This window comes from Hipposideros armiger, unplaced genomic scaffold, assembly GCF_001890085.2.
Source record: "Hipposideros armiger isolate ML-2016 unplaced genomic scaffold, ASM189008v1 scaffold_1364, whole genome shotgun sequence".
In the NCBI taxonomy this organism is placed as follows: Eukaryota; Metazoa; Chordata; class Mammalia; order Chiroptera; family Hipposideridae; genus Hipposideros; species Hipposideros armiger.
Genome location: NW_017732714.1, coordinates 26203 through 41550, shown reverse-complemented (window position 1 = coordinate 41550; position 15348 = coordinate 26203). Strand labels below are relative to the sequence as shown.

General features: G+C 35.2%; 1 protein-coding gene across 1 annotated transcript; it reads right to left on the bottom strand.

Annotated features, from left to right (window-relative positions):
- Positions 1-4977: 4977 nt before the first annotated feature.
- LOC109377326 (protein phosphatase 1 regulatory subunit 3A-like) lies at positions 4978-13169 on the bottom strand (the record flags this gene model as incomplete). Its single annotated transcript, XM_019633650.1, has 3 exons — positions 4978-10972; positions 12879-13003; positions 13103-13169. Coding segments are annotated over 3 exons (2562 nt in total), but the record flags the coding sequence as incomplete, so codon positions are not given.
- Positions 13170-15348: the final 2179 nt, after the last annotated feature.

Below are 15348 nucleotides of genomic sequence, written 5' to 3'. Positions count from 1 at the left end.
AAAAAGGATATAGAAATCATAAAAAAAAACAGTCTGAAGTGAAGAATACAATAACTGAAATGAAGAATGCACTAGAAGGAATCACCAGCAGACTAGATGAAGCAGAGGATCGAGTCAATATTTGGAAGGCAAGGTAACAGAAAACAACCAATCAAAACAGCAAAAAGAAAAAAGAATCCCCCAAAATGACGATAGTTTAAGAGACCTCTGGGACAACATCAAGCATAACAACATTTGCATCATAAGGGTACCAGAAGGAGAAGAGAAAAAGCAAGGGATTGAGAAGCTATTGGGTTGTTGGAAAAGTCATGATGCATTTTTGCAATGAAAAACAGAAAAAAATACATCATGGTTTTTCCAACAACCCAATATTTGAAGAAATAATGACTAAAAACTTTCCTAACCTGACAAAGGAAATAGACATACAAGTCCAGGAAGCGCAGAGTCCTGAAAAAGATGAACCCAAACAGGCCCACTTCAAGACACATCATAATTAAAATGGCAAAAGTTAAAGACAAAGAGGGAATCCTAACAGCCACAAGAGAAAGGCAACTAGTTAATTGTAAAGGAGATCCCATAAGACTGTCAGCTGATTTCTCAACAGAAGCTTTGCAGGCCAGAAGGGATTGGCACAAAATATTCAAAGAGATGAAAAGCAAGGACCTACAACCAAGGTTACTCTACCCAGCAAAGCTATTGTTTAAAATTGAAGGACAGGTAAAGAGCTTCCCAGACAAAAAAAAAGCTAAAGGAGTTCATCACCACCAAATCAGTATTACAAGGACTGTTAGAAGGACTTCTTTAAGATGACAATAAAAAAGATTAAGAATGTGAAAAATAAAACGGCAATAAATACACATCTATCAACAGTCACTTTCAATATAAATGGATTAAATGTTCCAATAAAAAACATATGGTGGCTGAATGGATAAGACAATATGACCCTTACATTTTTTGCCTACAAGAGACTCACTTCAGATTGAAAGACACACACAGACTGAAAGTAAAGGAATAGAAGAAGGTATTTCATGAAAATGGAAACAAACAAACAAACAAACAAACAAAAAGTAAAGCTGGAGTAGCAATATTTATACCAGACACAATAGGCTTTAAAACAAAAGCTATAACAAGTGTCAAAGAAGAATCCAGTAATCATACTTTTGAGTATTTATCTGAAGAAACCCAAAACACTAACTCGAGGGGACGTGTGCATCCATATGTTCATTGCAGCATTATTTAAAATAGCCAACACGTGGAGGTAGCCTAGGTGTCTGTTGATGGAAGAATGGATAAAGAGGAGATGGTATATACATACAATGGAATATTGCTCGACCAGGGAAGGGGATGGGTTCTTGCCATCTGCAGTGGCATGGATGAACCCAGAGGGTGTTGTGCTGAGTGGAGTGTGTCAGACAGAGAGAGACAGATGCAATGAGATTTCACTTAGATGTGGAACCTAAAGAACAAAATAAACAAACAAAACAGAAAAACACTCATAGATACAGAGAACATGTTGAGGGTTACCCAATGGGAGCGGAGTTGAGGGAGTAGGTGAAAAATGGGAAGGGATTAAGAAGTACAAATTGGTTGTTACAAAGTAGCCTTGGGGACATAGGGTATAATGTAAGGAATATAGTCACTAATATTGTAATAACTTTGTATGGTCAGGTGGGTACTAGATTTATCAGGGTGATAGATGGGAGAAGGCTTGGGGACAGAGTGAAAAAATTGAAGGAGTTAAGAGGTACAAATTGGTAATTACAAAATAGTCATGGGGATGTAAATAAAGCATAGGGCATATAGTCAATGATATGATAATTATCTATAGTGTCAGGTGAGTACTAGATTTGTCAGGGGGATCGTTTATTAGTTGTTTTCTTTTTAAGATTTTTATTGGGGAATTGGGAGAACGGGAACAGACAAGTTGCTGTCCTTTTGTTCTTCAGTCTAGTTGTGGAGGACGTTGCTTCACTGGCCCAAGTTGGCACCATCATTGCGCTCTTCCGGGGCGAGGCAGATCAGTCGCCCGGCTTCTGGACAGCCGCTCACTGCGGCTGCTGGCCACTCACGCTGGCTGCTGGCTACACACGGTAGCCCATGGCAACCCACCTGCCATTGCCGGTGACTCACGGCAGCCCAGCTCCAGGTTGAGCTGTTGTTCAGCATCTTAGCTGCAGAGGGCAGTGTCACTGGCCCTCATATGTGGGATCTGAACCGGGGCCCTCTGGCATGCCAAGCCAGCTCTTAACCAACGTGCCACTCGGCCGGCCCTCATTTCTTAAATTATACAAATGTCTAACCACTATGATATACACCTGAAATTAATATAAAATAATATTGAATGTTAACTATAAATGAAAAATTAAAATGGATAGAAAAATGTGCGGGGAAATAAGAGCTTCAAATTTCCAGGCATAAAACAAATAAGTCATGGGGATGTAATGTACAGCATTGGGAATATAGTTAATAATATTGTGATAGCATGGTATGGTGTCAGATGGTTGCTGGACTTATGGCGATCACTTCTTTAGGTATATAAACGTTGAACAACTATGGTGTACACATGAAACTGATATAATGCTGTATATTAGCTATATTTTTTAAATAAAAATATTTTTTAAAGATCAGAAAAAATAAAAATAAAATATTTGAAAAAGAAAAATGATAATCGCATTTCCCAAAGATTTATGGATTCATTGGGGAGAGTCACTTAATGTGTAGAAACAAAATACCCATATCATTTTTAGAGTGCATGTATAAAAATGATTTAAATGTGTAATATTTTCATAAATGTTCCATGCTAAAATATTTTATCAGTTGTACATTGAAAGCCTCCTATATAGAATTGTTAAAAATATATTATGAGTTTAAGTGTTTACAAAGATAATTTTTTACCTCTTATATTGGTTTTTTAAGCACCATCTCTGCTGTTTGATACTATGTTTTATAGAGTGTGTCTTTAGGAAATTCTAAATCTGTTTCCACTCAGAGCCAAGTCAACTGATACATGATGCTGATGAATTCTACAATACAGGAGACGTGTATCTGTTTTTTCTTTAAGTCTTAAGAGACTAATTGTTTATAGACTTAAGCTGTTATATGACATGCTACTACATTTCCAGGCTATATACTGCTTTCCTTTAGACTCTGCCTCAAAAATAGTCATATCTTTGTGTTATCAATTTAATTTCATATATAAATATGATAGAATGCATCTCTTCAAGAAAAGCTTAGGGCCGGCTGAGTGGCTCAGTTGGTTAAGAGCTCACTCAAGAGTTTGAGCTCTGAGCAACAGCAGTTCAAGTCCAGCCCGAGCTGAGCAGCCGCTGAGCTGCCAACAGGTAGCAGGATGGCTCAGCTAAAAAAAAAAATAAGAAAAGCATAAAGTTTTACATGTTTTATACATCACTAGACATTGTATTAATAGACTATACTCACTGCCATTACTGTCATCTGATGTTGGAATGCTATGTCTGTGTGTGTGCATGTATGTGTGTGTTTGTAGATATACATACATACTCTCTTATATGTTAATCAGGCAAGTGTTTCCTCTAAAAAAATCCACTGACTATTTCTGCTAGTTGTTCTATTTGCTTGCTGTAAAAGTTGACAGGAAGAACAGGTGTGAAATTCAGAGGTCAGCCATTTTCAAAGGGCACAGCAGCAGGTGGGAAGATTGAGTTTCCTACACTTTATACCTTGTGATGTTTGTTGGTTTTTAAGCTACTGAGCCACTTTTTTTCTTTTTTTTTTTAATGCGGGAGTCAAACTGGCAACTTTGCTGTTAAGAGCGCATGCTCTATCCACTGAGACATCCAGGCAGCAGCTCAACTGAGCTACTTTTTAAAAAACATGACTTGTTCTATTAACTCTCACATGAACCAGTGACTTGAGATATGAATTATTATTCTTTTAATGTATAATCTGCATATTATTCCCCATGACATAAAATGAAGAGAATGTTCTCTGTGTTACGAAGAATTAATAAATATAGAAAATCAATTTAATTGTTAAGAGAAATGGAGAGAAAGAATTGTCTATCTCTCCCCTACATCCCAAATCCACTCTGTTTTGTCTCCATCTTCTCTTTGCTTTCTTTCTACCTTGTCTTTGGTAGTTTACTAAAACATCCTAGCTTTGTTTTGGTTAAGTTTATTCGTTATCAAATCAGACCACTGAGTATCCTGTCCACATTCCAGGGACAGGATAGGAAGGACACAACACTGCAATCCAATTCTATCTACAAATATTGACTGCAGATTCCTACAAACGAGACTTTGTAAGGTCCTAGGAGGGAAGAAGAGACCACTGTCCCTGCCCAAAGAAGCAGGCAAGTCCCCTTAGGATAATTAGTTCAGTATCCAGTGCACACACACAAAAGAATGTCATAAGAGACCTGAAAACAGAGCCATCACGCCAACTGAAACAGTAGGAGACTTGAGAGGATGCAGACTTGAGCTCTACATAGAAAATGTACGGAGTTGGATGGTGAGAAAGGAGTAAAGATAATTGAAAGTGACCTTTAGACAGAGGGACGTGTATGAGCAGTCATGGAGGAACTGACGAGCATGGCATGTTCTACGGACAAGGTGACTGGCATGACTGACAGAGGACTTGAGGCAGAGAGCAGTAGGACCTACACCTGCATGGTTCAGCAGGGTGATAACAAGGAAAGGACAATGCGCATGCGTTAAATCCAATGAAGACCAGTAACTTAATTAGGCATTGAAATGTGCTACAGAATCAGATCTTGGAGGCATCTCAGCCAAATAAAAATAATTTCTCTGTAATCCATTATTGATTTTCCCTTGCCCCTCTTTACTTTATCATCACGAATATAAAGAATTGGGTATATTGAGAATAGACTCAGAAAATGCTTTCTTAAAGTTTCACATATTATATGGTTTCACACTTGAAAAACGAAGGCACTATGTATGTATTCAACAAATATAGAAATGAAACAAAATGAAAATGCTGAACTTTTTAAAGAGTTGTTTGTTTAATAAGGTTTTAACACACTACGATAATGACATTTCTTGTAAAACGTGATCGCTCAAAGCTAGGCTGAAAATCTAGCAAAAATTTAACTTGCTTTTTAAAGAGCTTTGGGTCAAGTTATGGAAACATATTGGATAAATGAACAAATCTATTTTTAAAGATGAAAATTAAATTATGTTGCCATGATTTTTATCATAAATTATTTCTGAAAGTAGAAAAAATAATTAGTTTAATCAAATAAATAAAAGTAACTTTTTAGCTGTTTTGTTTATATAGGTGCACACCTGAGGAGTCACTGGAAGAGCATGGCCCCCCCATATTTCTTCATACATTGTTGAGAATTAGAGTCGACTCTATTCTTCAGTTCCACAAGAACTGGCCAAGACAGGATTCAAGTAACCAAAGACAAGCCTTATTGCATAGTTCAGTTTCTATATTCACTCAGTGAAAATTTCAAAGAAAGGTCAGAGTTCATGATAACATAAATCAGCAGATGACTTGGCCCTGGAGACAGTCTTCCTGCCTGCATCTTTACTAGTTCTCCTGCTAGCTTTCCATTGTTTTGCTTTATTTGCAGTTTTGATTTATTTATATGCAAAAAGTGAGCCTAATAAATAAGACAACAGGCCTGGTTATACAAAATAATATCAGTGAACTCAAAAAATTATTAAGAATATACAATGAATGCTATATGTGGAAAATTAAATATTTTATTTATTTTTCCAAATTTGGTGTGGCTGTGTTAAAATTTTCCATTTAACCAGCAGACTGTTTTAAAGTGACAAATAAATGATAATCCTGTTCCTCTCACAAAATTGTGGGGGAAAAATGTATATATATATATATATAATTTGAAGTCATTCACTATCAAAATATAGGAGCTCAGCAGGGAAACATGACTGTAGTAATCCAATGTTGTTGAACGTTGAGGGGTAAATGCATTTCAATGATTCATTTCCTCTTACATTGAAAAATATATTGAGACATTGATGGCTTATACAGATGTGACTTTTTAAGATACTTGATTTTACTGTCTACACATGCTTGACTTGCCAATTAATTTTTAGAATTTTGTTTCTAACAGTCAGAAAGGCGATGGTTATTATACCACATTTCTCTCCCACTGTAAGAAGAAAATGTGTAACGCATTTCCCTTGGCTTATTCTCATGCCACGGCCTCTTGTTGCTCTGAATAGATACTTGGGAAGATGACAAAGACAGCTATGTTTATGGCAGTCATCCTCATCCTGATGATTCAGCCAAATCTTTATTAACCAGGTGTTGCCAGTTCTTCCTGAGATCTACTTCTCTTGTTCAACATAATGATGTGACTAAAACATGTTTCAAAACTCTACCTCTGTACCTAACAGTGGTTTTCAGAAGTTCTTATGACTATTTCAAATTCTTCATAGGTAATGTTTGGAAAGTCAGTTAAATCACCAATTTTTTTCTTCATTGCATGCAGATTCATATACATTTGAGTATTTAAATCCTTTGAAACTTCTATCATCATATTACAAGTATGCATGAGAATGTTTCATAAGTTAATGTTACTAAAAGTCAAATAAAAGAGATAAAAGAAGTTACATTCTTTAATGTATAAGGGAATAACTGCAGTTCATGCACCTGTGTTCATAAAGTAATGTAGTGTTCTTGGCAAGAATAAGACATGACATATTGACTGAAGCTCTTAGAGGTAGAAATAAAAAACCAAGCTACTGAGAACTGAAGAAATGCTAACTTTAACTCCATTGTAATTTAGACCTGTCAACAGAGTTATCAGGACAGCAATTTTAGAGATAATATTCCAGGCCTACAGTATTCCGCTTGTATTTAATTAAAATGTGCTTTCTCAATCAAATATTTGCCCTAAGTTCTACTTCAGGATGTTTGTATTTGTTCAACTAAAATGTTAAAGTTCAATTTCAATGGGACTTGAGACAAGCTTGCAATTAGGAGATTTGGAAATAGTTCTATACTTAATGAAAATTAAGGAAATCATTTACTACCACATGAAAGTCAGTTAAAATTCTTCATTCTCATTTTGCCTCTCCATAAATGCATGCTTCTTAGAAGTACAGGGTGGTAATGCAAGTTTTACTCATTGTATTTACCTTTACAGGTAAATAAACAGATTAGTTTTTCTCTCTGAAGAGCAATGCTACATGCTCTATGAAAGTAGTTCCAATGGAAAAGAAATCACTCAAATGAACTCCCTCCATGTGACTCTCTTCCTTATTCCTGGCCAAGTCACAAGTGTCAGATTACATACTTATGCCTCCTCCCTGAGGACTAGCCATTTGGGGTATCAGAGGAAGTGTTCTGCCATAGAACAGAGTGCATGCAGGGTTTTGCATATAGTAGTCCTTCAGTAAATGGTTGTTAAGATCAATTGTATAAGAATCTTTGCATTGCTTGTATGTGACTAAAATGATGTTTCATTATTTCACAGAGTTAGCTATAGATAATAACAGCAGCCAAAATCAGTGCTATGCTGGATATTCATTTCTCCCTCAGTAGATTTCCATATCTACTTATTTGCCTACTTTAAAATTTGAGGTATCATCTAACAACCTGATAATTGTATAATAGATACCACCAATGATTGAATGCTGTCTAAATTCACCTTGAGGATTAATTCATTGTCTTATGATAAGACAAGATTAAAAAATTGTTTGAGGACAAAAAATACTATCAAGTAGAATTGATCATTTGCAAGTCTTTTAATTATTATTATCATTAATGCTTTATACCTACAAATTCATTCTAATGTAATGCTAGTAGATCTTTTACATTTTCAACTCTGAATAACAGTTGACATTGAAAATATCAGCAGTGTTACACAGTCTCCCTTTATAAGAGAAAAACTGCTTAAAGACAGGCCACCCACAACATTTTGCGAGTCATCTCCCCGTTGTTTCAGTCTTTGTCAGGTTTGGCTCATGATGGCCCTTATTTTGTAGGTATAAAGGAGGTAAAAGGTATATGTATTTGTGTGTGGATAAAGTATTATTCAAACAAACAACAAGTTACTTCAATTTAAGTTTACACATTTTAATGTACATGTGTGTTCTTAAAAATATTAAATTGAAGGTGAAAGATTTGATCTATCAAAATATGCTGATAAATGATACAGTGGGAAATGCAAATTTCATGGTTAACACTAAAAGGCCAAAAGAAAGTCCTCTGCCATTGTCCATATTTTATCTGTTTTTAAAAAACAATAGAGGGCAAAATACTCTCAGGGGAAAAAAATGAAGCTTTACTGCAAAAGAAATGAATGCAAGCAATAGCACTTAAGAGGCGAGGAGATGTGAAACATTGCGCCTTCATAGCCTGCTAAGGAGCAACAGCTGCGCCTAATTTCAACATGACGTGCTTCAGATTTCATATTCATATAGGTATTTAATGATCCAAACATAATGGTCCTATATAGAATAATTACTTATATGAAGGCACAAACTTCATACGCATTTCTTTTTAAATGATCCTTCAAGAGAAAAACAGCACTGGCTCTTTGAACAATGAATAGTCTTTTTCACCAATCCAAATGTTTGGGGCTAAATAGCTTATCTTTGAAGAGAGAATAATAGTAGTGCTGAGGTTACTTCTTTTTGACAGACTCTTTTTGTCTCCTCCCTTCCCAGGATAGCCAGTACAATGAAAAAAGGTAGAACGCCAGGCCGATCATTAAGTCGTATTGGTAGATGGTTACAAGAAATATCAAAAACAAAAGGATATATGGGATTTTAGAGTTGGTGTATTTCAAAAGCAGAGATTCACTGCTTTGAGCTTGACTTTCCTGGGCAGGGAGATTAGCAGAAATAGAGCTCTCAGGTTCTTTGTCACCTGAAAAGCACAGTGATTGTCTGAAGTTTATTAATCCTTCATTTTTATACCTTTCCTCTTCCATGTTCTCAGTAGCTTCACTGATTAAAATTGTTGGCCCTAGAGATTTTCCCACATTGCCTTCTCCTCGCTGAAGAATCTGGCCTACACACCTTTCTCTCCTGCTTCCTGATGTCACTATTCCTGAACTTGTGGAAATTTCTTCAGGTATAGACCCAGGATGTGGGTATTTCTCAATACTATGGATTTCACTTGTGGGATTATAATTATATTCTGATCTAGCAGGAATAGACTGGAGAGTCGTGGAAGTAATTGTACTCTCTATAGCAATTGCCTGTTCATAAGATGACACTGAAGTTTTATTGTGGTGATTGGAAATGTGAGAGCCTTTCTGAGATGCTCTATTTATGTCTGAGTTTAAAGCAGAACGAATAACAGCATCTATATCCATTTCCTTTGACAATTCTTGGACCTGCCCATGATCTCTATTTTCTGGAAATATTTTTTCATCTGTTGGTAACACTCCCAAGTGCAAATCCGGTTTTGAGGCTGCTTTTTGATTGCCTGTAATGACCTGTAAGGATCCTTCTACCGATGTTCTGTTTCCGATGCCATGTTTCTTCCTGTCAAGTGTCTTCCCAGGATTGCACATAGATATGGCTTCTTCTTTCTCTGTTTCATCTATATGTACATTACAAATACCTAAACATGATTCCTTTTCAAAAACGTTGTCATAGATTACACCTACTGTGTCTCCTTGACAAAGGGTATAATGTGAGTCATCATTTCTCCCTTCATGTGGATCAAACACAGTCTCCTTTACCTCCATGGGCCTGTCACTTCGTGCTGTCTCTTGAGGTAGCTTAGCAATTATTGCTTTTTCTCTAGCAGACATGCTTTCTAGAGTATTTTCTGATGTTGTCTTAATTATATAAGCTGTAGCTGCTTCTGCTTTCGCAGTAATACCATGATCAGCTAGAGAAGACAGTTCACAGCTCACTGTTTCTTGGCAGGTAAACAATTCTTCTGTAGGCGTTGCTTTCAGGCTCCTTGTGTTATTTCTTTTTTCCCACATATCTTCACAATCTGCTTGTCCTTTTGTCTTCTCTGTTATATTTTTCTTATTCTCTTTTGCTTTGGCCTGACTTTCCAGAAAACTCCAACATTGTTTCTCCTGTGTGTTTTTATTGTGATCTTCAGGGTTAATCCAATCTAAAGTTTCTTCTTCAACTTGGAAAAGATAATCATTCCTCGAAACATTTCCATTTTTTGATGAACAAACTTGACCTCCTAAAGTAGTGCCTTTAGTAGTCGAGAGAGCACGCCCTGGGGTTGTTAACACAGCTGCTTCCCAACTTGGATTTCTCCTTGGGGAATGAATCGAATCTGCTCGGATGGTCTGTTCAGGAGTTGTGCTATCTTGACTCGGCAGAACACTTAGTTCATTGCTACTCGCTCCTACCCCTTTCACACTTATTTCAGAATGGCTCGTCTTTTCTTGGTCATGGAAGACTGACTGAAAATGTTTGCTTTGTTTTTCGTTGTTACCTAAGTATATTCTTTGCTCCTCCTTCTCATTCATACCATTCCCATAATCTTTCTTGGAAGGTCCCTTTGCTATTGATTCTTCCAAATGGAAATCTCTTCTTGAACCTTCCCAATCTTTTATTTTAATTTTCTCAGCTCCTCCTTCCTGTTTTTTAATAAGGTCACCTGCCATTAGCTGATCTGAGGAGGGACAAGATATCTGCACTCTGCCTCTCGCTTGGGCTGGATTAGCATTATCATCCAGTGCTTCTCTGTTGCTGATATGTAGTTGCATGAATTCATCACCACTAGTATTTCCCAATGATGGCCTGAGTTCTCTCTTATCTGAAGTAATTTCCTCTGAAGGCTGACGACTACACTCATTTCCTGAGGAGTCTTTTTCATTGCAGTGAAAATCTCCCTTTAAGGAGCTTTCTGCTGATGAACCTGGAGACAAAGTCCTTTTAAAAAAGTCAGTGTATACTTCATCATGCTTCTTCTTTAACCCTTCTGCTTTATTTGGAAAATTGACTGGATCTGTTAAAAATCTATTCTTTTCATCTCCGGAAGCAGTACTTCTTATTAAGCGTTGTTTTATCTTAAGAAATAGAAATAACAAGAAATAATGACCAAATGATATTTAAAATATACAAAATGAATTAGATAGGTTTCATGAACTTGGCTACTAATTATCTGGTTGATTTCCTGGACTCATTTCATTTGTGGTTTTAGTACAAATTCTGGAAGCCAGATGTTTTTTGGGGAATCCTTGTAGGCTATGACTTGGGAATGAGATTAATAAGAAAAGGGGCCCAAATTAATCACTCTCTTTCCCAGCTTCCAAATATCACATTGTATTATTCAACTATTCTTGCTTGTCATTGCACTTTCTCCTCACTTAGGATATACACATTGATAGCTCCATGCTAATCAATTAGGAGCAGCTTCCTGGGTGCCCCTTGCTGCATTCACACTTGCTGTAGGTGCCCCTATTACAGCTTCTCTTATTAATATGTTTTCTGCAAAGCCTCTGCAAACTATTAATAGCAAAACGTCACTCAAAGAAAAGTGAGGGAGTTAATGTCTCTGCAAATTCTGTTTTAATGACCCTCTGCCAACTGGTACTCAAATGTATTTGAGCTCTTCAGTGATGCCAACTGTCAGGATTTAACAGTGTGATGCCTGTGGTTTTTTTTTTTTTCTCTCCTCATAACTGACATTTGCATGATCTCAATAATTATATGCAAATCTTACGTTTTCCCCTTCTTCTCACATAAGGCTCATGTTACTTGTCAACTGCACAGCTGTCTTGTAAGCCAATGCCTGTGGGTTCCACAGATTTGGTTGTATTTCCATCTATTATGGGGCGTCATTGTTTTATGCATTAACATCAGCATGGAGCAAATTAGCATCTAAATTACAGCTCCCTGTTCATTTATTGGATGTACAATCTCAGTAACTTCTAAACAAACTTTTATTTTTGAAGCTGCTCATTGTAATGAGGTGTATTGGTGAAGTATGTGATTTTTCAGGGCCCTTTTATTATATTCTACGGTTTGAAAAAAAACTGGTGATGTTAACTTTCACCTGGAGAGAATTCTCACAATGGATGACAACTTTGTAGTTTCTTAAAGGTGGAGCAAAGTAAATTGCATACTTTAGTGACGCAGCTTCCATATCACTATAGAAAATGGGGAATGTGTGGGGAAAGAGATGAGCTCTATTTCTTTTCTGTTTCAGCACTGACACTTGAAGAGGCAAATGTCATTTTAATCTTAGATGATTACGAATCCATGTATTCTAATGATGTGGGCTCCATCCAAATACAGTCAAGTCTAAATCGCATTATTTGACTCATTTACTCTTATTTCTCCCTTTGTAATAAAAACGCTATCTAAACCATCCCCCCAAAATTCCAAATAGATTGAATGTTCACCAAGTGTGAAATTTGTAACAAATTCAATACTAAATTGTACAGTGCTGAAGTTGTTTCCTGTTTAAAAATATGACACCGGCTATTTTCTCCTCATTTGGTAATTTAATACTTTCCGATGATATAGAACTTTGAGATTCTCATAAAGGTGGAAGTAAAAATAATGCTGGTAAGTGCAATACTCTCTAGAGGTGGACAGAACCCTAACACTTGTCTTGTTCAGCTCTCTCCTTTTACAGACAAGTTTATGCTAACTGTACACTTGTCACAAAGATTAAAAATGCACATCAGGATAGTGCTACCTCTTCTGCAATTCCTGCAAACTGTTACTCAGCACTGCTGGTAAAGATATAAGAGATGAATATCATTAATTTACCACAGCAGAGAGCAGCAGCAGCATACTGAAATCAAAGTGCCTTGTTGATCAAGTTAGAGATGCAATGACAAACTAGGCTGTGCATTCACATTTGCAAATTATATTAGTCAAAGCTATTGAAAGGCTGGCATTGCAGCATCTTTGAAGTATAAATGGATTCATCTTCTCTAATACCGTGACAACCAGAACACTTACCATCAACTCTAATTCTTTTTCATTATGTTCTTCATGTTCCCTGTTTACGTCTCTTACATTTTGATTACTGGTTTCCAAGTCTTCCTTCTCCTCATGAGAACAAACAATTGTTGGTATATAGGTATCTGGAAAGTTAATATAATTGTACCTATGTAAGATTGTTATAATTGTAAACTTCAACAAAAAAGACAGATTTTGTTTAAAAATTAAATAAGAAAGATTACCTGTAATCGTTGAATTCTCAAAGTTAGTCTTACATGATGTTACTGATGGTTCTTCTTTACTGTTAAATTTAAAATAAAATGTTATACATTTTTCTGGGGCTATATTTTCTAAGTATTTTTATACAGGGGAATTTCAAATCAATAACAAGCCAAATAAATATTATATCAACTTATGTAGTTTCTTGCATTACTTTGTATATTTTTAAATAAAATTAATCTTTTAGAGTGATGCAAAAATATATATTAGACACAGAAAAATTTTTAAATAATTTATGCAATTTACATAATCCTATTCTAAATAAGATTATGTTACTCACATTAAAACATACATAACCTGTGTGTATATATATATATATGTATATATATATACATATATATATATATATATGTAAATGTAGATTATTCCATCATTCATGAATTTAGTCTGTGCAAGTGAGAACATTTTTCTCTTGGTTTAAATGATAAAGTTTTATGAACTGACAGTTTATTTGTGGTCATGAAAATTGCTTTCTAACATCCTAATTATTAATTTTTTGTGTTCCATCTTACTCGAAATTCTTTCAGTTAGACTGATATAACATTAGCTCTCTCTCTGCAGAAAAAAGAATAAAACAAACTTACTAAAAACTGAAAGGCAGCTAAATTTATATTCAGTTAAAAGATTTTATGTGTGTATTGCCACAGGCCAATTTTATAACCAACACTTCAGATTGCTCATATAGAAGCATATATTTTCTTTCTTGAACATGATTCGGTTACACTCCCTTTTCTATGGTGTTCTGCATACTGATTGAGAAAGATAAATACGTCTTACTTTCAAATATAACCTGTTTGTAGGTGTATTTGTGGAATCATTAGAATTTAGATTTGTCCATAACACTCAGCAAGAAAAATGTTAGTGAAAAAGCCCGCTTTGTGTATGGTTATGTCACAAGTAAATCTATCAGAAGTGATTGCTCCACTATCCACATTTTCTTCTTTTGTTTCATCTGAATTTTCTTCTAATGACTTGTCTCAATGACTTTTTTCTGCAAAAAAAAGAAATCTAGAGAGTTTGCAATAGTTGATAAATTTGTGTGATAGTCTATTCTTCATTGTATGGACAATGTTGATTCAAATCTCAGGAAGGCTAATCTTATTTCAACAAATCATGAGAAAATTGCAAATTCCTCCATCCTCACTATGTAAGAAAGTAACTCAGTATTGCATATATTTATGATGCCTAATTTTAACTTAACCCAAAGTATGTGGTACCTTCCAGTGGGCCCATGAATGAAAATAATGTTTCTACATAAATATAATTTCATTAGAAAAATATATTTACACAATTGATACTGACTTAATCTATAAATCTATATTATTTAATGAGGCCAATAGCTACGTAAAGATCCATTTTATGGAATACAGCTGCAAGTTGACACAGTTTTCATTCTCCATGTATATAATATCTATGGGCTTTAAAATATATAAACCCATTAAACATCACTTAATTACTCCTGCTTCCTCTTTATTCCCATAACAATGAAGAAAAATCCCCTTTGTAGAGAGAAAATAATAGCCATTTAAAGTCTTTTGTTTTTGCCTAACCAAAATGTTATCAGTCATTTTTCTAATTCAATTCTCCAAAATACTTCAATTTAAAAACTGTATCCAAAGGAAAGGAATATGCTTTAACTCATTTTGGGGAGAAATAATTAGGTACAAAATTGTGTATTGTTATATTAATATCTGATAAAAACATGCAAATGCAGAAATATAGGGGAGAAATCTTAGACTCAGTGATAAATACAAGAAAGAGAATCTGAAAAACATAAAAATTAAATACCATATCAACTGTCTATGAAAAAAAACCCTAATAGAAGATATGTAGTAAGACTCTTATAGGGAAAAGAATAAAATTGTATCAAGACCTAGAAATAATGAGAAATATACAATGTTCATTGATAAAAAGAAGGTATGAAATATTAATTCTCTCCCAAATTGATCTGCAAATACAGTTCAGTTCTTATAAAAGTTGCAATCTCAGTTTTTCCCAAAATTTGAAAATATGATTCTAAAGAGAAGACTAAAGGGCTAAAGATAGCTGGAATATTTCTGAGAAATAACAGGGGGGAGGTAACTACTCTACCTGATTTCAAGAGTTCTTATGAAGACTTAGTTAAGGCAGTTACTTTGGCACAGACAGACGAGGATTGCAAACTTAGTAAACAATCTACATATATCCAGAACTTTGGCATATGACAAAC